Source organism: Meles meles, chromosome 11 (genome assembly GCF_922984935.1).
Source record: "Meles meles chromosome 11, mMelMel3.1 paternal haplotype, whole genome shotgun sequence".
NCBI classification, from domain to species: domain Eukaryota; kingdom Metazoa; phylum Chordata; class Mammalia; order Carnivora; family Mustelidae; genus Meles; species Meles meles.
Genome location: NC_060076.1, coordinates 54,629,241 through 54,652,533, shown reverse-complemented (window position 1 = coordinate 54,652,533; position 23,293 = coordinate 54,629,241). Strand labels below are relative to the sequence as shown.

Genomic DNA, 23,293 nt, shown 5'->3' with positions numbered 1-23,293 from the left:
CGAGGCTTTATTCTACATCTACTTTATGAGGCTTTTCATCGTATTTAGAGAATATTCAAAAGATTTAAACAGTTTACATATGGGTACTAAGAATTTTAAATTAACCGCATACATTGCTGAAATCCCGTTGACAAAAACAGAATGAACACTACATCGTGCCAAAAAAAAAAAAATCATTCAATTACAAAACCTCACAAAAATTGTAGGAGTCTCACTTTATTAAAATATAACCTTTTATTACATTTGCTTTCTTCGATAATTCTTCTGAAAGTCTAGGATTTATTTTTAATTCAACTGTCAGGGCATATGCACGAGAAAATAAATACCAAAATGATGAATTAAAGGCACTCATGAACAGAAAACTGCGAAGAGCCCAAGAGGGCTACTGGTTCTGGACTTCGATAAACAAACACAATCCAACAAGGCAATCTATGCATTTGCCATATTACAGCATCTATCACTCTGAAAAGGAAAGTGAAACTATTTCTTGAACAGAAAAAGCAGTATCTCATAATAATACGATTTCTTATGTGCTTTCTATAAAGCTCTAACACAAATAGGTAAGTGAAACAATTCAACAGATATACTGGTTTCATTTACATTAAGAGAAAAATCCATCGCTAGGCTGAGAAACTGCTGGTAAATAATAGCCAGATAACCAAAACACAAATGACACAATCTTATTTTAGACACTTATTTCCATTTTAAACAGACTTCAAAGTACTACAAAAGAAAATATGTTCTTTCAAATATATGAAAAAACAGTCAGAGAAGTTTCCCTCCTCTTATCCTCTACTTCAAGAGTTCGTTCACATATGACAGGTGGACTATGCTGTTATGAAACACGCAAGTGTCTGGGGCGGCCACTCCAATCCCAAGAACTTTGGTTGTAGACCTCTCCCCCAATGATACTAATAAAAAACATTTGACTTTAAAAATCTCTTTATAGCATTTACATCAACAGCTCACAATATTAAGTTCTCAACGTATGAACAGTTGAATAACTATAGTTAGCCCACATGTGAGAAAATAAATCTATTTTTTTAGACGACAAAGTCACCAATAGCAGTGTTTCATTTCCCTCTTCCCTGGGAATTTGTGACAGGATTGTAGATTAGCCACATATTCCATATTCATTAGTTTTCCTATCATGCTTTGAAATTCATGGTATCCAATGACAAGTCTATTTATAATTAGCTTTCCTCCATTCTGTTGCATAATTTCCTCAAAATAACATTTTACTTTGTGACAACACAGTCTGCAAATACATGAGAACGCTGATTATGGGCTTAGTGGAAAGCAGGCCCTCTGCTTCCACATCTGTATGGAAAGTGAATGAAGTAATTTGAATGAGTTCTTAGCACTGATGGGCGACACGTTGCCCCAGAACAATCTAGGCAGCTTGTGCAACCACGCAAAGGAAAAGACAGGACAGAGGTCTGTAAGTGCTCTTAGGACAGGTAAGTAAATGGCCTCAAATCACAGTTGTGGATAATACTTACAAACTGTTTCGGGGTAAGGAAGGTGACTACAGAGTCAGACTACTACACCTAGTATTATAGTAAATTTTTACTATGCGTTAAGTTTACAATTTGATTAAAACTCTGAGGTACTTATATGTGGCTTAAATAAAAGAATCAACTTCAAAGACTTTGGATTTAGATTTCATGTGGGAAAAGCTTTTATTTCCAAGTGCTTTTGACATCTTTCCAGAATCTGGTTCAAGAAATAAGTAGAATAGTACCTGTTAAGTCATCATAAACAGATGGTTATTCTATCAAAGAATGTGATGTTTACCATGATTTTGTGAACAGGATTTTCGAGGCTAGCCAAAAACAGGCTTGCTTTTTTTTTCCCCTCTAGTAATAGCAAATGCTTATCTCTCTCTGAAACTCAGCTATCAAGAATACTGTTATAAGAAAAGAAAATGCAATTTGTATTTGAATAGCCAAACATGGCATAAACATGTCCCTGGCACTTATAGAATGTGCTCAGAACAACACAAGTTAACACGCTATCACATTCGTAAACACAATAGGATCTGTAAACCAGAGGAGAGAGGGTTACTAATGGCAGAACACTGAAAACCACAAGTTAATGCCGAAAGTGCCAAATGAGGTTAAATATACTGTGTGTGTGTGTGTGTGTGTGTGTGTGTGTGTGTGTGTGTTGCAAAGCAGGGAAATGTGGACTATTTAAAAAAAAACAAACTACAAATAATTAAAATGGATTTTGGTGCAGTAATTTCATTCAGCATAAAAGAGTCAATACCTTTAGTGACCATCAGGAAATGACCAGTAAGATACTTGCCATCTTTGAGGAGTATAAACATAATTTATAAATACTTAGTTATACATAAAACTCAACTATCCAGAAAAAATGCATTTGTCAAAGAACAAGAAACGAGTTTTTATAGTGTGTTGTCTACAATCAGGATATCTTACCTCCAGAAAAATATTTACACCATGATGATGGGTTTAATGACCCAAATATCTAAGATTTCTATCAATCTGCATAACTAAGAGATACATGAAAATCTTTTCCTATTTTGTTTTGAGAGAGAGCGAGCTAGCACATGCAAGTGAGGGGGGAGGGGCAGAAGAAGAGGGAGTGGACTCGTAAGCAGGCTCCACACCCATGGCAGAGCCAAATGCAGAGCTTGGCCTCAGAGCCCTGAGATTATAACCTCAGCCCATCAAGAGTTGGACGCTTAGCCAACTGAGCCACCCAGGCAGCCCTGCTTTCTTATTTTAAAAATGGAAAATTTATTTTCTAAAAAAGAATAAAGTGGAAAAAGACCTATATGGGCCTTTCCTAGTTTATCAACCAATACTTTATCTTCTCCTGGGGCTGATCTTACCCTAAGAAATTATCGTTCAGGTTCAATCTAAGAAGGTAAGTTAAAGAGAGACTATTTCCTGTTAATCATAGCTCACTCTCCTCCTTTGAAGTCAGAACTCAGTGTAGTCCTCATTTGAAATAATCTGTTCTTTAAGCATTGATCTCCAAAAGAGAACGAGCTATATCTTTGATCAGATCTGGAGTTCATACGAACATTTAATCACTCATGGAACCAAAGTGAGAAGGCAGTAGATCTTACACATACAGTCACTGAAAATCTCTTTCCAAAATAACTCCTGTCCTTCTCTTCATCAAGCCACTTCCCAGCTGTATAAAACCTTAGGAAAGTTACTAAAAGTCTGTATCTCAATTTTCAAATAATCATTCCTTACTCACAGATTTTTGTGGCATTAAATGCGTTAATATATGTTAGAGCCCTTAATAACACCTCAATAAATGGCAGTCCTACTTTTTCCTGATCTTGCCTACTATACTTTTCATTGATATTGCTTCCTACTATATATACCCTCTTTTGAGAGGGCTTAGAGATACAATATCTCAATTACATCAGAATTTAACTTCTACAAGGTGGATTTTATAACGAAAGATAAAATGCAGAGACTACAGGAGACTACACAGACAAAATCCAATATTCACAAGGGGCATATACTCCAGTTGGAAAAGTAAGTACTGGGTATATAAACCAAGATCATATACTCATTTATCCACCTATCAAAAATTTACTAATGACCTATTGCTATTACTAAGGACACAGTCCTTAGCATCAAGGAGCTTACAGTCTAGTCAAAGCAGTCAAGTACACAAGATAACTGTACAGAAATACACAGAAAATGCCAGAGAGAATGGTTACATACAATAACATATTGTACAAGTAAGCCTTAAGCTAAATATTTGAAACAGCTGGAAACCATGCTCCCAATCAACACTCCAGGTCAACTACTCTTATATTTTTAATACAAACTTATACTTTCAATAAGATTTTTGGTTACCAGTACTGCTAAGATGGTCTAATGTGCTTCTCTGGCTGAGACTTAGGGAGTAACTAATGTATTGACAAAATGTGACAGAGAAGCTTACGAATCATTGTGGGAAAGATTCATAAGTTAACTATAAATACAGAATTCAGTGTTTTTGCCAATCCTACAGTAATGTTTTAAAGTCAGATCAAAAATTCATGTAGATTCAGAACATGAGAAAATAAAATGTTTGTGTAAAAATGCAAGTAAAATGAAAACTCATAAATGTTTAGCTTCTTTACCAAAAAAAGCATCAATTTAATCACTCGAGCAATTAGTAATGCTTTGAGAAAATTCAAATGCAGTATTCCTAAGGAAAAACTTCTCACAATAGATTTAAATAGTTTGTAATTACTTGTAATTTCATCAGAAATACAAGGAGGTTATGACCCTGAGCCAGAGAGATGACATAACATGAATGTATTTTTCACAAACGAACACGTTTATGCTGAAGAGCAATCCAATCCCACACAAAATAATTTTGATGCTAGCAGGCATTTTTTAAAAGAATGCCGTTTTATTACCATGCAATGTAACTTAGTATGTATTTAAACTAATTCTTTGGAAAGGGAGAACCTAGGTTCTATAAAGTTCTCTACATATTCAAAGTTCAAAGAAATATCCATGTATAATATTAAAAGCATATAAGAAATGGCACTTAAAATCTTAATGATTTTTCTAGATTTTTAAAAGCCACTGAGAAATAAATTTCATCCAATATTACAACTAGGAGTACTCTCTATTAGAAATACATTTTGTTTTTTTTGTTTTTTTTTTAAGATTTATTTATTTGACAGATAGAGATTACAAGTAGGCAGAGAGGCAGGCAGAGAGATAGGAGGAAGCAGGCTCCCAGCTAAGCAGAGAGCCCGATGCGGGGCTCGATCCCAGCACCCCGGGATCATGACCTGAGCTGAAGGCAGAGGCTTTAACCCGCTGAGCCACCCAGGCGCCCCACATTTTGTTTTTCTTAAACAAAACATATAATTCAGAAAAGAAAACGCCATACAGAGCGCCCTTTATAAAAATTTTAAGTGAGCTGGGCTCAGCATAATTAGCAATGATTTCTATATTTGCAATGCTGATTTGAAATTGAGTAAACCACACATAATTTGTACAAGGCTATACTGAAAGATGCTAATTCACACTGATTTGGTGGGATACTTGGCAAAATTTAATTATAAGGATTAATAATCTCAGGACTACATTTCTGGGTACATAGTAAAAGGCAGGTAAGCCCACTAATTGTCGGACTAATGAGAATGCTGTTTAATAGACACTCTCATTTAAACTAATTGAACACATTTTGAACAGAAGATACTTTTCATTGCCTAAGATAACCAAGTGAAAATTAAGTCACCCCTGCCTTTGTGATTCTTTTTGTATTTATTTAAGTAATCATGAGTCAGTATGTTGGGGGGAGGGGAGACATTTCTCCCATTTTAATTTGAAAAGCTTTACTTTAAGCCATCTTTAGTGATTCAAGTAAGAGTCCAACAACAGTACCTGTGAGAGCAAAGGCAAAAGTTCCATTTTTTTCTTTGAGAATTTAAAGCACAAAACCACAGCTAAATATGCCGCACCCTATCCTCAACCTCACCACAACTGAGAAAAGCTCTCTATGCTCCAGAGACGCCATCAAAAGCTTAAGCTATTATATCAACTCCACGGTGCCCAGAAAACAAAAATGCTTGTATACAAAATTGAGATAAACTGTCAGAGCAGTGTCATGGTACACAATGGCTCCCTGTCAGAACCCCACCAGAAGACGCTGGCCCAGCTGTTACAGGCTTCCTGACGAACTCTCCCCAAGCCCAGGAACTGCAAACATGACTAATACCATCAACCAGCACTATTAGTATCGGTGCGCATCAGAATGGGCATCATTCTTGGCTGTGTGTGGACTTCTGCTCAATAAGAGATTCTGACAACATCAATTACGTGAATAACAACATCACTATCCATTTCATTTGAAACAGAAAAAGGCTAAACAGGCAAAGTAAGGAGTAATTAGAATAATCTGTTCCCTAAATAGAGAATGCGTCAAGCAGATTGCTTTGAAAACATTTTAACTTCAATACTGAGTTTAGTAAAAAGGCACAAACATATATTTAAACCTACATCTAAAATGAAATCTAAAAATAATCAAAGGTAATCCTTTAAATCTGGGTTGAAGATTAGCCTATTCCACAGAAGCATCTGGTTGTGTTGCAATCTTTAAACCTTGGAAACGAGATTAGAAATCCAGTTTTTAAACTTAATTTCTAGTTATTTTATCTGGGTCACAGATAATCTGCTCTTGCTAACTCTAAAATGACATCAGATAATCATTACTGTGATTATCCTGTTACCTTCTACTATCAATAAGATGACAGAATCCTCCCTCTTGAGTGGAGAGAAATGACTTATTTATTCTAAGAACAAATAATAAGGAAAAATTACTGAAAACGGATGTGCTGCTTCCTCAAAGCCTCAATCTAAACCTAAAAAAGCATTCGTTTTGCCTGTTTGTTGTCTAATAGGACTATATTCAAGTTACGTAATGACATAGTTTATGTAATGAAATAATACTCCTATCGGTGTTTTTCCAAAATGCCTCCTGGTCTTTGGGAGCAGAAATAGGGGAGGAGGAAGACTCCAGTGGAAGGATTAAATTTACTGTGATTGCTTTTCCTCTTTTTCTTATGCTACCTAACAAATTCATCACTTCTTCCACATTGTGAGAGATGCATGGATTCAAATAATGACAGAAATATGTCCAGGTGTGAAATTTCCTGTGGACAGTCTTAATTTTTTTCATAAAATGAAAACAGCATGCATACTGTATTTTAAAAAAAAAAGTAAGCACAGTCTCTCTATTTTTAACTTTAATTAAAATATTAAATTTTATTTTATTTAACTACTAATAATTCATTAGATTCAAAATTAATACTGAGGTTTAAAACCTTAAATAATTAAGCTTTAAAGAGCCTTAAATCAATGTGAGGAGGAGTGCATGCTGGAAACCTTAAAAGAATTTTTTTTAATCCAAAAAGATTGATGCTAGAAGGTCACTACGAAAGCCCAGGTAAATGGAATTGAAGTTGACTATAATTGTTCAAAATACCTGGATCCAAGAGGAAGTAGGGTGAGTAGAGACTGGGCTAACAAATGTCTACTTTAACACTGCATTCTTTTTTGAATGTTTCACAAATGTACAATTTCTACAGACATCAGAACTGTCTAGTACAGAGTATTCTGAGAGGATACTATATGTATACAGAAAGAAATGAAACTTTTGAAGAAAGCATTATATAACAAATGTGGTTTCTACTTAGTTTTAGAAATACCAAAACAGGGGCGCCTGGGTGGCTCAGCGGGTTAAAGCCTCTGCCTTCAGCTCAGGTCATGATCCCGGGGTGCTGGGATCGAGCCCCGCATTGGGCTCTCTGCTCCGCAGGGAGCCTGCTTCCTCCTCTCTCTCTGCCTGCCTCTCTGCCTACTTGTGATCTCTGTCAAATAAATAAATAAAATCTTTAAAAAAAAAAAATACCAAAACACCAGAACCAACCTCCTCATCTTGAGATAATGAAATGCTGTTCAGTATTATAGCAAAAGAAAAGATCAGGCAATTTGAAAAATATTAACACTTTGGTAATATGGAATAGAGTCAGAACAGAATCCAATATTACACATCCTTCCAAACCAAGAAATTCAATAAACAACTTTAGGGTCAACTCAGAAGTGAACACTCAAATTTTAGACTGGGGATTCTTAAAAGATTTTCAAGCTTTTGCTGCCAAATAAACCTTCTCTCTGAAGCTTCTGGGGCTGCTGGGTGAGAAAGAACCTGCTGCCCCCAGCTATAAACCCTAAGGGCCCTCATGGATAACTGGTATTCTTAGCAGCAACGTCCCAGATGTCCATTTCCAGTCATTCATAAGATAGCAAAAGAAATCTGAGAATTCTCATTCTGGGGTATATAAAAAGATACCAATGATTTTGGTAAATCCAAAAGTGAAAATTCAAAAATCCAAGTATAACCTGGTAATTCTGACATGACTTACAGACAGACTATAAAGTAATTATGAATTAGTATAAAAGCAGAGAAAAGATTTTAGGCAAAGACCTACTCTTATCTTCACCACTGTTCTTAATACCATGTTATCATCATTAGAGAAGTCATGAGATACTAGAAAATATTTCAAGCTGAGTAACAATAAAAATAATTTGAACAGACATTATGCAACCTTGAACAGCCAATAAGAACATGAAGAAAAAAAAAGGAAATAAGCATTAAGCTCTATTAATGATCTGTATGGTGAACAATTTGATGCCTGCAATTTATTTTGATACGTATGAAAACATATAACAGATCGACAGACAGTCGGACATGAGATAAAATATTCTAATGTTAACTGTGGTTGGGTATTCACTATAAAATTCTTTATAATTTCCTGTGTGTTTAGTGTTTTTCCTATAAAACCTAGGGAGGAAAGGTTATGATGAGTACCGTAGAAAGTATGCAAACACAGGTTTCTACAAGAGGTACGTTTCTCTCCGTTTTCTGACTGCATTCTTCCAGTTTTATCCCAAGGCTAGTAACCACTACCTGTAGCTAGCTCCCCGCCCCTAGGCAAACACTAACCTCCTTTCTGTTTCTACAGACTTGCCTATTCTGGACGTATCATATAAATGGAACCCCACAAATACAGGGCCTTTTGTGACTTGTTCAAGGTTCTTCCGTGTTCCCAGCATGTAGCAGTACTTCGCTTCTTTCTATGGCAGAGTAAGATCCACTGTACAGATATCCCACATTCTGTATATCCATTCGTCAGCTAACAGATACCTGGACTGCTCTCAGTTTGGGGCTATTATGTATGAATAATGTTGCTATAAATATTCATGTACAAATGTTTGCACGGATATATGCTTCATTTCTCTTGGGTATCCACCTAGGAGAGGCACTGCTGAATGAAATGATAATTCCATGTGTAACTTTTTAAATAACTCCCAGACTGTTATCTGTCTGGGCTGTTTTCTGTCTGCATGAGCAGTGTGTGAATGTTCTGATTCCTCTAAGTCCGGACCAATCTTTGTTATTACCTTTTTTTTTTTTTTTTTAATTACACTTATCCTAGTGTGTGTGAAATGGCACCTCATCCTGGTTTTGATTTTCATTGCCCTGATAACCAGTGATGCTGAGCATCTTTTCACGTATTTGTTGTCCATTGGTGTAACCTCTTTGAACAAATATGCATTCAGATCCTCTGGCCATGTTTTAATTAGGCTGGTTTTTAGTATTGTGTTATAGGAGTTCTCTATCCTAGACAAAAAATAGCCCCTTGTCAGACAACAGGATTTACAAATATTCTTTCCCATTCCATGAGCTGTCTTTTCACCTTTTGATCATGTACTTTGAAGCACAAAAGTTTATAGTTTTATTTATCTATTTTTTTTCTTGGTTGTACTTTCCTTGTCATATCTAAGACACTATTTCCTACGCTAAATTTTACTCCTATGTTTTCTTCCAAGAGTTCTATAATTTAGATCCTACATTTAGGTCCACAATCCATTTTTAGTTAATTTATGTATATGGTGTGAGGTAAGGGCCCAACTTTATTCTTTTGCATGTGTATATCTAGTTAGCCCAGCAGCATTTATTGAAAAGACTTTTCTTTTCCCCGGTGAATAGTTTTGGCACTCATGTTGAAAATCAATTGACTATTTTTACACACATCTCTGGACGTTCTTCTAGGTCATTTATCTATACGTGTATCCTTGTGTCAGCGGCACACTTTCTTGATTACTGTTACTTCATAGTAAGTTTTGATAACCTTTTTTTCTTACTATACATTGTTTTCACTGAACATATTCTGATAAACACTTATGTTTACATACACAATACATATGCTATACAGAATATAACAGTGGGATCTTTTTTTAACATACATGCTTATTTACATATGTCAACAAATAGTTTCTATAAAACAAATGTGTAGAGGTTGACCAAAATGACTGAGTTTTAAGGTCTGTCTGATACACACTGACAATTCACCTTTCAAAAAGATTATGCCAATTTATCCCCATCAACTATGTAGGAGAAAACCTTAACCTACATCTTCTACAATGCAGCATATTACCAAACTTGTACATCCTTACTCAATGTAATTTTTCTCACTTTTTGAACTTCTCTGTTGTGATAAATCCTACTTTGCATGCATGCAAAAAAATAATAATAAGACCGGACCCATTACTAATCAAATGCTTCTACCAGCAACTCCATTTTTTGGAATTTATCTTAAATTGTCTTAAATAGTTTAGAGAGGAAAAAGAGATGTTCAAAGTAGTCTTATTTGTAATACAGAAAAAAAGATTATAAACTAGATGCTGATCAACAGGAAAACTAGTAATTAAAATATGGTATAGTCACTAAACAGTATATCCAACTATTAAATATATCTAACTATTAAAAACTATGAACATGGAGTCTGTAGCCATATAGAATATGCAAATTTTTTAAAGCAGGAAACAAAACAGAATATATACTCTGTACACTGACTATCACTACTTTAATTACACAGGCACATGGGAATGAAAATATATAAATGACTATGTGGTAATTTTCTCCTTTAATATCTAAACTTTCTGTCACTTAGGATTAGGTTCATAATTAGGAAATGTGTTCATAAATAAATTACATTAAAAAAATATACTTACTGTGATGATGCCAATTAGTTGAGTATAAAAAAGTCCCGTTATCCCAACTAACATAGTAATGCCCATAAAGGCAGCTAGTCTCATTATGGCCAATTCATGTCTAAAAACAAAGAGGTCCTATAAGAAGAAGAAAAAAGAAAGACTTAAAAACAAATTGAAAAGTTACTTATAATTTCAATAACACTCAAGAATGAACCCATAACATTGTTCCTTATTATCTTAAAAAATATCTCCCCCTTTTGAGTTTATTCCACTTAATCACTATATAAATATTTGAAAATTTCAAAAATAGTTGGTTTTAATTTATAGTAGCATGCCAAAAAATAGGATTTTTACTGCTCTCGTGTTGAAAAACCTCAATCTTAAAGTTGCAAATTGGCCACAATTATTTACCATTTGTAGCAAAAACCAAAAGAAAACAAAAACCTCCAAAAAACACAAACAAAACATACAGTCTACAATCTTTGGTTACACAAAAGGAAATTTTATTATTATACTTCTAAAGAGTTCAATGCACAAGCCTGATTCACAGTATTGAAGTTCAGGTGACCAAGATAGCCGAGATTATGTCACTTAGTCAAAATGAGGGGGAAATATTAATGATGGGATCGTGTGGACAAGTTCTCTTTAAGCCTACTTAAAATCCATCCATCCACTTGACCACCACTGCCAAGCGCGGCGCTAAGTAACAGAAAAAAGTAAAAACGAGAAAGATATGATCCATGCCCTGAAAAAGTTGCAGCTTATTTAGAGAGAGAAGCCAACTTCATGAAACTCCAAAACAGTGTGATCTATGCTCTAACAGGGATACATGCAGAAGACTGTGAAACACCAAGCAATGCCTAGACAGGAAGGAGAAATGGAAATGCTGTGAGGGAACACTGATTTCCTGGCTCATGGCATAAAAATGAGTGTCTCAAAAGTGAACCTAAGAAAGTGGTGGAAAGACAGGAAAACAAGAAGCACTTCATTTTCTCTGTAACCAAGCAGACAGACCAGAGCAGTGAGATGGAGTTCTGGAAACCTCCCGCTGCTAAGCTGTGCAGTAATACTTCCATAGTGGACAGAAGCAATAGATGAATGGAAGGACCCCCCAAAACATAACCACGCACGTGCCTGTTTAACACTGAATCAGGTTCAGGCTTAAGGGTATCCTGGTAGCAACATCAAAAATAGGGAGGTCACCGAACATAAGGAGCTTGCTTGAAACAAAAGAACTGATGCTTTTTGGTGTAGCACAATGACCACCCACCAGACTCAAGCAGAAATCGGAGTCTATACCCAAACCACTCAATTCATACAGCAGTCAGAAATCAGGCAGTCATTTCAAATGCTCAGTGAGAAGAGCCTGAGACAGAGTCCTTCCAAATCATGGACAATGAAAAGATGGAGCTATGCACGATACAAGAAATTACGTGCAGGAAGTTCTGCTCTACTGCTGATTGAAAACGCAAATTTGTTCCAATGTGGTCAGTACGTGAAATGACAACTTGAGCACAGCTTATGGGTGACTTTATCCACGAGAAACCCTAAATGAACATGTAAGACTGCATCCAGCTAAACGAAGGCCTGCGGGAATACACAAAACGCATGCAGACTCCCGAACACCTAGTGACCGCCTCAACTGACCATCTGTGTTAGGGGCCGCACTCACCCACACCTACTATTGCAATTTTCCCTCGGGTTTCTGATGACCCTCCTTCCGTCACTTACTGCAACCCGCCTGATGCCTGCTGCCACACCAACACAGCAAGCAGGTTTCTCTTCTAAGGTGAAGTGTCAAGTTCAGTATCCTATTTGTGTATTTCTTAACTATTTAACAGGTGTGAAACCGTGCTGCTGATTTTATTAGGTTCTGACCCTTCCGAGTGTCACTGACAAAGTTTCTGAGTGTTGTGCCTCCCTCTTCCCATAAGCTCTGTAGTTTTCACTGCATAATTTTGCATAGTAGGGTGAATTTCAGAAATGCACATATGGTGTTACAGTAGAGCTTGGTGTAATAAAAATACCATATATGACCAAATAAAAAGCATCTTCTCTTCTCCCAGTGAAAAGCTTTTAAACAAATTTTGCCAGCTAGAATTTATAAATGTTGGGGATGATGAGATTAAAAGATCTAACGCTAATATTACATTTATTCACAGGTTGCATATTTGGATTTAAGAGTATTCGTGTAAAACAGTAAAATACTTAGAGAAATTTCTTTTATCACTCTTAACATTTTCAAAACACAACTGCATTCCAAGATTGTACACACATAATTAACATGTTCAGTACTAAATCCAAATCTTGGTCATTTAGCAAAGTTCTTCAGAGCATAACATCCATAACATCTTCACTTTATTTTAGATTTTTTTTTTTTTTTTGACGTAGCACTTTTGCGATCTAAAAATCCGCTTGGAAAACTTTATCCAAATCACAAGAACCCATGTGCTATTCAAGATCTTTCCTACATATTCAGTGTTATGACTGAATATGTCTTCCCCTAAATCCATATGTTGAAGTCCTAATTCCTAGTACCTCAGAATGTGACCATCTTTGGATACAGGGCCTTTAAGGAGGAGAATAAGTTAAAACAAGTCCCTTAGGGTGGCACTAATCCAATCTGACTGGTGTCCCTATAAGAGGAAACCAAGAAACACAGACACCAGGGATGCTCACGCACAGAGGAAAGACCATGTGAGGACACGGCAGCAAGGTGGCCCAGATGCAAGCCAAGGACAGAGGCATTGTAAGAAACCCAACCTGCTGACTTCAGGCTCTTCGATATCCAGCCTCCAGAACTACGAGAAACTGAGTTTCTGTTGTGTAAGCCTTCCAGCCTGTAGCATTTTGTTACAGCAGCCTTAGCAAACGGATATTGTTAACTGTATTCCTTTATCATTTTCATTTTCCCCACTTTTTGTTAAGAGATGTGCTTATATCCAGGAAATGCATAAGATGTAAGTTTGGTTTAGAGAAAAGTAACACCACCCTCTCAAGAATGAGAACATGTGACAGCACACAGAGCTTTCATCTGTGCATTCCCTCCCCATCACATTCCCTCCCTCATCCCTACCCTGAAGGTAAAGGTTACTGACTCACTGTTCCTGCCATTTGGATACAACCAAGTTTTAGTTGTATATTGCAGATGCCTTCTACACTGAGTCTACCTTTTCACTGTCTTTATGGTATATTTTGATAACTCCAAGGGCTTCAATTTAATGTAGACCAATGTATCAATCTTTTCCTTCAGTGCTTTTTATTTCTTGTTTAAGAAGCCTTTCCCAATCCTGAGGTACTAATGGCACTCTCCTACATTATCATCATACATCCTTTAAAAGCTCTGTAGTTTTGCCTTTCACATTTAGGTCACTAATCCATCTGGAACTGATGCTTATTCTTTTTCTGCACAGTGCAATATAGGGGTCTGAATTTACTTTTATTATATGGATATCCATCTGTATTTTCAGAAAAAATTTCATTACTCTTTCAAGTTACACACACAATCAGAAACACAGACACACAGACACACACACACACACTCTCTCTCTCTCTCTCTCCCCCTCTCTGTCTCTCTCTCTCTCTTAAGCTTCATATTTTCCCCCCAGAGGTCTTGTACTTTTTGGCCATATTTAATTCAGGAACTTCCTGTTTTTATTATAAGTGGTTTTGCCATTAATTTTATTGCCTAAATAGTTGTCTGCATACACATGATTTTTTTTTTCTAATCTGTTAATGTGATAAAAATACTGATTTTCTAATGTAAAAACTGCCTTTCATGTCTAAGATAAACACAACTGGATTTGGCTGGTTACATATACATCCAGATTCAGTTTGCTAATATTTTGTGTAGAAGTTATCTATGTTCATAATCAGACTAGTCTATAGTTTTCTTTCTTTCTTCATTATCTTTGATAAGTTATGTATTTAACATATGCTAAACACCTAAAACGAGTTGGGGAGAGTTCCCTCTTTTTCTGCTCTTTCTAAAAGAGTTTGTATAAGACTAGAATTATTGTTTCCTTTCATATTTGACAGAGGTAGAACTCACTGATAAATCTGTGAATATTTCTTGCACAAGTTTTAACTCACTCATGGTTACAGAACTCCTCCTGTTTCCAATTTCTTCCTGAAGCAATTTTCTTCTTAGAGCTATGCTATGCTTACGATCAGGAAGCTCGGTACTGTTAAAGATGTCAACTATCCAAACTGATGTATAAAATTAATACAATTCCAATAAAAATCCCCACTGGCAGAGCATATAGTCTACTAATGGTGGACTATATGGGTTTTTTAACTTTATGTTACTTTTCTTTGTACAAATTGCTAAGTAAGCTGTATCTAAATTTCATGGGAACAAACAAAACACAACAAATACCATACCACTCCTATATAAAAAGAAAATGGTGGGAAGGTTTGGTTTATTGCATGCATTCTCAGTATAAGTAATATGGCCCCCAAAGGAGGGAGAAAACTGGTGCTTCCAGGGGAAAAAAATCACCTATTTCAATAGTTTTGTGGCCATACACAAATCAATCCTACCTGACAAAATCTTATTCCTTAGTATTTAATTTCATAGAGGGAAGGGGAGAAAAGGCCTAAAAAGGCTCCTGAGGGAGCAAAAATAATGAAAAAAGAGGAGTCTCCACTGGATAAGAAGATTTGCTATAAAACTATGGTTATGACAGCATGGTGCAACCACAAGGATAGACAAATAGACCAACGGACTAGAAAGAACCAGAAACAGATACACACATAGACGGCTGCCTCTCTGACAAAGATGGCACTGCAGAGTGGAAAGAATTATCTTTTTTAATAAATGGTACTAAATCAATTGGCTATCCATCTGAGAAAGAAAATGAAACCCGACTCATACCTCATGGGAAACACAAAAATCAATTCCAGGTGGAAATTTAAAAAAAATATAATACTTGGAAGACAACGTAAGAGAATTATATTGATGATTTGGGGATAGAAAACAATTCTTAAATTGAACCCAAAAAGCACTAACTGAAAAGGAAAAGACTGGTAAGTTGAAGCACATGAAAATTAAAAACTCCTGTTCATCAAAAAATACCATCAATAGAGAAAGGGTAAGCTAGAGAGCAGACAATACTTATTACACATACTCAAAACAGAGCTCAAATCTAAAATGCCCTACAATTAGAAAAAAAACAAAAGAAGTCAAATAACCCCACCACCACTACCACCAAATAGGCAAAATACTTACACAGGCACACTGCATGAAATAGGCTATTCATATGTTCAGTAAGCATATGAAAGGGGGCTCAATACCATTAGTCATTGGAGAAATGCAAATGAGAACACAAAAATCAAGTACTGCTCATCTCCAGCAAAATGGTTAACTTTAAGAAGACCTGAATCAGGGATGCCTGGGCGGCTCAGTCAGCTAAGCATCTGCCTCCGGCTCGGGTCATGATCCCAGGGTCCCTGGATGGAGCCCCACATCAGGCTCTCTGCTCAGCAGGGAGCCTGCTTCTCTCCTTCCTTCCGGCTCATGCTCTATCTGTCTCTCTCAAATAAATATTAAAAAAAAAAAGAAGAAGAAGAAGACCTGGACGAGTATTAGTGGGGCTGTGAAGCACTGTGAACTTATATTCTCTACTAGTGGGGGTTTAAATTCATTGGACCACTTTGGAAAACTGTGTAACAGTGTCTAAAGGTACACAGATATATCCTTCGAACACTATCCACTTCTAGCTGTAAGTCCAAGAGAAATACCTGCACACATACAGGAGAGACAAGGCTACTTCGTGGCCATTATCTGTAAGAGCCCCAAACTGGAAACAATGCAAATGTCCATCAACAGAATGGGTAAATAAATAGTCTTAAATTAAATGAAATACAGTTGACCCCTGAACATCAGTCTGACCTGCACCAGTCTACTTATATCCAGATTTTTTCCCTATATGTGTATTTTCTTTTCCTTACGCTTTTACTAATAACGTTTTCTTTTCCCTAGCTTACTTCATTGTAAGCACACAGTATGTGATACTGATATAAAATATGTGTTAACCGACTGTTTATCTTATTGTTAAGGCTACCAGTCGACAGTAAGATTATTAGCAGTGAAGTTTTGGGGGAGTCAAAGTTATACATGAATTTTCAACCACACAGGGGATTGGGTCCCCTAACCCTTGTGCTGTTCAAGAGTCAACTGCACCCATGAATAAATTTACAGTAATATTCACAGCAATGAAAAGGAACTGTCTAATAACAAAAAGAATAAATCTTATACAGACTCCTCAAGGAGGATTTGTGATAATTCATTCACTGAGCTGTTTGTTTTTATTTTTGTACACTCTTCTGTAGGTGTGTTTTACAATATAGAAGGTACAAAAAATGAAATTACACTGAGAAGAAACCTGTGACCTTGAAATATACACTAGAAAAATACTTTAATTTCATAAATAGAAACAAAACTCTTTTAAAATACATATAAGCAACATGCAAAATAAAATTAGGTTACATATGGTCTGTGAAAGGAGAGACAAAAATGTCCAATAAGTTATAAGAAAGGATATGAGACAGAAGGAAAAAAGGAGAGAGGGGAAGTCCCACTGCTCTGTGATCTCATCTACCACTTTCTTCCCGGGCCAGTCGGATGGCAGAGTCTCCTCCCCCAACACGTGGAGATGCAGAGCAGCGCCCACAGAGACTGCTGCACACAGCAATAGCAGAGATAAACAGAGAAGAAGAAACATACAGGCGACATGTACACACGCATGCTGCACAAACCGACAGAGGAAGAGAGGGGCACTTACATGGAATAAACAGCTACATTACCATCTGGCCATCTTCTGTAATGCTGTCATTGAAACTCTCAAAATGTTACAAAACTAGTGAGCAGTGGGGGCATCACCTTCTGACTCAAGCTAGATGAAAAAAGCCACGAGCTAGATTTGGCCACTCATGATCTAGCAAATAAGTCCTCTGATAACTTGGGTCTGTGAATTCCTTGAACTCATCTCTTTCAAAAATTTTATCTTCTATCCTAATCTAGTATTGATCTAAATTCTATGATTAAACCCTGTATCATATTGCTTCCTATAACTGTACCCATACCATAAATGCAGGTTCAAGCACAGCACATTCTGAATACTGACCTCCTACCTCTGGAGCCTAACTCCCTGTAGGCCAGTGATGCTAACAAACTGTCAGCATCAGTGGGACCTCCAATCTGTTGACCCAGCCACCATTTTACTACTTACTACTCTCTTCCCCCAACACTTTCACTGACTCCCTACTTGTTTACACTCCACAGTACACTGCCATAGCTTTCCTCAGTATACCATCCACTTTCTTGACCCTCTCCTTTACCATTGTTCTCCTCCTGGCTCACTGGCTGCACTTTCTTCATCACCTTTCTGATTCATCCTCATCTTTCTGTCTTCTAAAATTTAAGAGTGCCCTGGGCTTGGTCTTCAGACTTCTTTTCTTCTCAATGTGTACTTACTCCCTAGAAAATCTCCTATCAGATCCCATGACCTTAAATACCATCTTTATGCTGAAAGCTCATAGATTTAAAGCTCACATCACTCCACTGAAACTGCTGCCTACATCTGTCTAGTCAACATCTCTTCTTAGATACAGAAGAGGCACCTCAAAGTAAACACATAAAACCAAAATCTTTAATTTCTTCCTAAAACCAACTCTTCCTCCAGGCTTCTCCATCTCAGGAAGTGATATGTCTATTCTTCCCGTTGTTCAGGCCATGAAACCTTGTGATCATCTTTGACCTGTCACATTTTATTTCATACTCTATATCCAAACCATCACCAAATCATTTAGCTCTTCAAACTATAATGGCTCACCTCTCAACACTTCCACTACTCCCATAATCATCTAATGTTTGGACTACATTTTAATAGTCTCACAACTAGTCTTAAGTGTTGTCATCCTTGTTCTCCCTCGATTTATTTCCCAACCATCAGTTTTCTTTCTAAAATGTAAATGCGTTTGTGTAACTGTGCTCAAAACCCTCCGATAGTTTCCAGAGTCCCAACCACCAAACATCCTAAAAAAACCCATCTCCAACCTCCAGTTCTATCTCTCACTACTCTCAATTCAGCTCCTCCTACCTTCTCCCAGCTTGCTCCACTCAAGGCAGACTGGTTTCCTTACCGCTCCTTGAAAATATCAAGTATGCTCCCACCCCAGGGGGACTTGGCCCAGGTCCTTTCCTCTCTGTGGAATGCTCTTCCTCCCAATATCAGTGACTTGCTTGAGTTCCAGGTCGCTGCTCAAGTGTCACTATTGAGAAAAGCCTTCTCTGGCTGCATTATCAACCATTAATCTCTCTCCCTTACCCAACTGTATTAAGCTTAATAGTACTTTTTTGCATGTTATATATTTGCTTATTGCCTGTCTTCTCCAATTAGAATATAAGCTCCTTAATGCAAGAACTGGGTTTTATTCACTGCTGCATCCTCAGAGCCTAGATCTGGGACCAATGAGCACAGTAGGCACTCAACAAATATTCGTTAAATGACTAAATGAGTGGTTTCCTCGTAATTTCTTAAAGTAAACATGCTTCACAAATAAAATTTTATATTATTATAAACTCTAAGTTTTTATAGTGGCAGTAGGAAGCAATCTTTGTTTATAAGCCATTTTTAAGTAATTTTCTGTGTTTTTATGAAATGAATCTGAAAATTAACAAGATTTGATGTATTTAGGATCTTCCTATTACTAAAAAGTTTTTCAGCCTCAGCATGATGGATACTTTGGGCTGAATCACTCTCTGCTGGGGAGACTACCCTATCCTTCTAGAATATTTAGCAGCATCCCTGGTATCTACCCACTAAGATGCCTGAAGCATTCCCCGGATCTGTGACAACCAAAAAATGTCTCCTGATTGACCAATGTCCTCTGGGGGATTAGGGAACAAAATCTCCTTCTTCCCCCCACTGCACTACTGTAAGGGATCTGGTTTTCCTTATTTTTCAAAAATAAAAATAGGTTGTACCATAACCTGATCTGAAATTTCAAAATGGCTTCAAAACCAACATCACATGCTGAAGTTAGAGCCCTGTGGCAATTACTCTTGCAGAAAATAAAATCCTGTTATATCTGTATGGTTATCAGCACTTTTGGGCATAAGCCTTAAGTTTGATCATAATATCCCAGAAAAGTTACAGGACTATTCTGTACATCCCTTTCTCACATCCAGCCCCCAAGTAAAATGTCCTTTTTCAGTTTTGTTAAATTTTAATGAAAATTAATATCTAAATGAGAAAAAAATCATTATGCACACCTAACTAATGGCTATCATCGAGGGTTCAGGATGACATGTTAAGTTCTGATACAGATAGGATTACAGTTTTCTTAGAGAGCAAACTGCACTGGCACCTGACAGCCAGTTTCATGGCGGAGGCTAAAATATTTTAAAAAAACCATTTTGTCTGCCTTCCCATATTTTAGTAGTAAAAACTCTAGAAAAATTGACATAATAATAAAGAAAAAGATACTATATTTTCTTGCTACATTTACCATTTAACATATGATGTTCGGTCAAAGATGAGTGAGATGGGCACCTGAGTGGCTCAGTTGGTTAAGTGTCCAACTCTTGAACTCGGCTCAGATCATGATCTCAGGGTCGTGAGATCGAGCCCCGTGTACAAAGCCTGCTTGAGATTCTCTCTCTCGATCTGCCCCTCCCCAGCCCCACACACTCTTTCTCTATAAAATAAATAAATCTTAAAAAAAAAAAAAAAAGATGAGTGAGACAATAAAATTGCTGCCAGACTGTAACCATTTAAACTCAAAGTGATGGCACCATTCTCAGAGAGAAATAAAAACTGATAAGTCTTCTATGCTAAATGCTGTAATATTTATAAGTAATTAGCTATATGAACAAATTTAACGAAGACATATATTCAGTAGACCTGATACTGCACAGCAAGGTCAAGATTTCTTATGAGGATTCCACGTTCTATGTATCACTAAAAGCACAGAGATATACTGACACATTCAAATGACAACTGTTGGGGCACCTGGATGGCTCAGTGGGTTAAGCCTCTGCCTTCAGCTCAGGTCATGATCTCAGGGTTCTGGGATCGAGCCCCGTATCGGGCTCTCTGCTCAGTGGGGAGCCTGCTTCCCCCTTTCTCTCTCTGCCTGCCTCTCTGCCTACCTGTGATCTCTGTCTGTCAAATAAATAAATAAAATCTTTTAAAAAAAAGAAAACAAACAAAAAAAAACAAATGACAACTGTTAGAATAATAGAGTATTCTTTGGGGGTTTTTTTGAGCTTAGGACTCTGAGATGGAGACCTGAGCTGAAATCAAGAGTCAGGACACTGAACCAATTCAGCCACCCAGGCACCCCAATAATAATATTCTTACGTTGTTTTTCTCTCCCCATAAATACAAACTAATTATGTACCTGACACTATTACTTTCAAGCAAAAGAAAAAACAAATTACCAAGTGATGATATCTCCACCACCATTTCAGGATGCATCCATAGACATGCCAAATTACCATCATATTAGCATTAAAAATAATTTATATTTCATTTTTTCTTAATTTCACACTGTTCTTGCCTATTCTCAACTATTTTTCCCCAAATCCAAAATGTTAAATAAGTATTTCAGTAATTTTTATCCATTCTAAAGTGACCATGATAAATAAATGATTTAATAGATATCAAAAAACAAAGGTTATTGAATAAAGTCGAAAATACTGTTTAAAGAGCAATAAATAATGGAAGTACTCAGGACACTTTAAGATTGATTATATAGAAGGATAATATTTACCAACATTCAAAGCTACCTGCAATCAAATCTTCCGGCTATTTCTGTTCTTTGTTAGCCAACTAATTCTGTGGCACTGTTATAGCTGACATCAAGTCCTTAGCAACACTATTGGAATGAGCTAATTGAAATAATAATAATGAATCTTCCTAGCTGAAGAGTTCGCCAGACTGCTAAACATTATTTATTTTCCTCTTCTGAATATTGGCAGCATGTACCTTTTGAAATTCTCTCCTTTCTTTCCCCCTTCTGTCACTCTCCCCATAGCCTTAAACATAGTTAATATATTAGTTTTGGGCCTTCACAAAAAAACAGGTATAAAAGAATCAATTACAAATTATCTGAATCCACTTCATCTAAAACAATTTAAAACGCGTCACTTTAGAACTAATGCGGTAAGACACAAATGGTTAGCTACAAAATCTCTACACTACTAGCTACGAATTATTTATTTCAAAAAGAAAACAATCTCAGATTTTCTCACCTAGAGAGACAGTATTGTCTACAATATGAGATTGCCAGCAGGTACCTATTTTTAAAAATATTTAAACCACTATAATGCCTTTATAAGGTCTATTTTGACAATCCTCGTATTAGATAAGCTACTAAAAATGTGTTGCCTCAGTGAAAACAGCAAAGTATAAATTCACCAATCAGGAGATTCAATGAGCTTTCTCTGAAGAATAGATTTTTTTGTGACACTTCAGCATTTTTAAAATCTGTATTTTTTTTAATTAACAATGTGACAATATTGTTTTTAAAAAAAATCACTCCAGGGAAAAATACAGAAAGTACAATAGCATCTTGGTACTATGGAAAGAACACTGACTTAGGGATGGACAGAAATGGGCCAAAAACACACCTCTGCCAAGTGGTAACTCTTGGACTAACAAGTTTTGGATCTCTCTGACTCTTAATCACCTTCTCTGTACAAATGGGAACCATACCACTTATCCTCTCAGAGATATTTTAAACGAGTTGGCATTTTCCACTAATCAAATGCTTACAAGATCCAGAATAACAGAATGTAAAATTCATGAAAAATATGACTAATGATATATTCATGACTCCATGAATAATAAATTTTTAAAAGTATACTAAGTAAAGTGATACTTTCCTTCATATTTAATTACAAAACTATAATTTTCTAATATTGCTTTTGTAAGCTAGCATACAATAAAATGAAATACATTATTGTACTTTAGTAATATACCATATGACTGGGGTGCCTGGGTGGCTCAGTGGGTTAAAGCCTCTGCCTTTGGCTCAGGTCATGGTCCCAGGGTCCTGGGATCGAGCCCCGAATTGGGCTCTCTGCTCGGCGGGGAGCCTGCTTCCTCCTCTCTCTCTCTCTCTCTCTCTCTGCCTGCCTCTCTGCCTACTTGTGATCTCTGTCTGTCAAATAAATTAAAAAAAAAATATATATATATATATATATATACCATATGACTAAGCATTGGCTTATAAATACTTAACTATGGTGGAAAATAGTCAAATGGGGACTTTGGTCAAAGAAAATTTTCTGTAATATCCATTTATTTTATTCATTTTTAAAATGCCAAATCATTGCCAATCTACAGGTCTTAAAATCTTTAAAATAATTTTATCCTAGTAACTACATAAAATAAGACATTTGTTTCAAGAGGGGTTTCAAAAAATAAAATTTAACATTATATTGGCATGATAAATACAAATGATGGTCAAACTAACTCAACATCTAACATTTGAAAAACTTACCCAAATATCTCAAAGCTTATGATCTTTATTGAATTTGGATTCTGTGACTCTAACTAAAAATGCTTACATTATCCCTATTTATTTAGAAAGGTACCTACTACTTAAGTTTCTGCCATTTTTCCATTTATGTATTTTTGTTTTAATACTGAGAATTTTTTTTAAAGATATTATTAATTTATTTGACAGAGAGATCACAAGTAGGCAGAGAGGCAGGCAGAGAG

At 36.3% G+C, this 23,293-nt stretch overlaps 1 protein-coding gene across 5 annotated transcripts in view; it reads right to left on the bottom strand.

Annotated features, from left to right (window-relative positions):
• Nucleotides 1-23,293, bottom strand: part of ZDHHC21 (zinc finger DHHC-type palmitoyltransferase 21) — a 67,608-nt gene that overhangs the window by 8,578 nt on the left and 35,737 nt on the right. For all 5 annotated transcript variants that reach the window (XM_046022810.1, XM_046022815.1, XM_046022812.1 and 2 more), the window contains one exon: nucleotides 10,578-10,694. In XM_046022810.1, coding sequence (XP_045878766.1) covers nucleotides 10,578-10,694 — 117 coding nt within the window. The remainder of the gene's footprint in view (nucleotides 1-10,577; nucleotides 10,695-23,293) is intronic.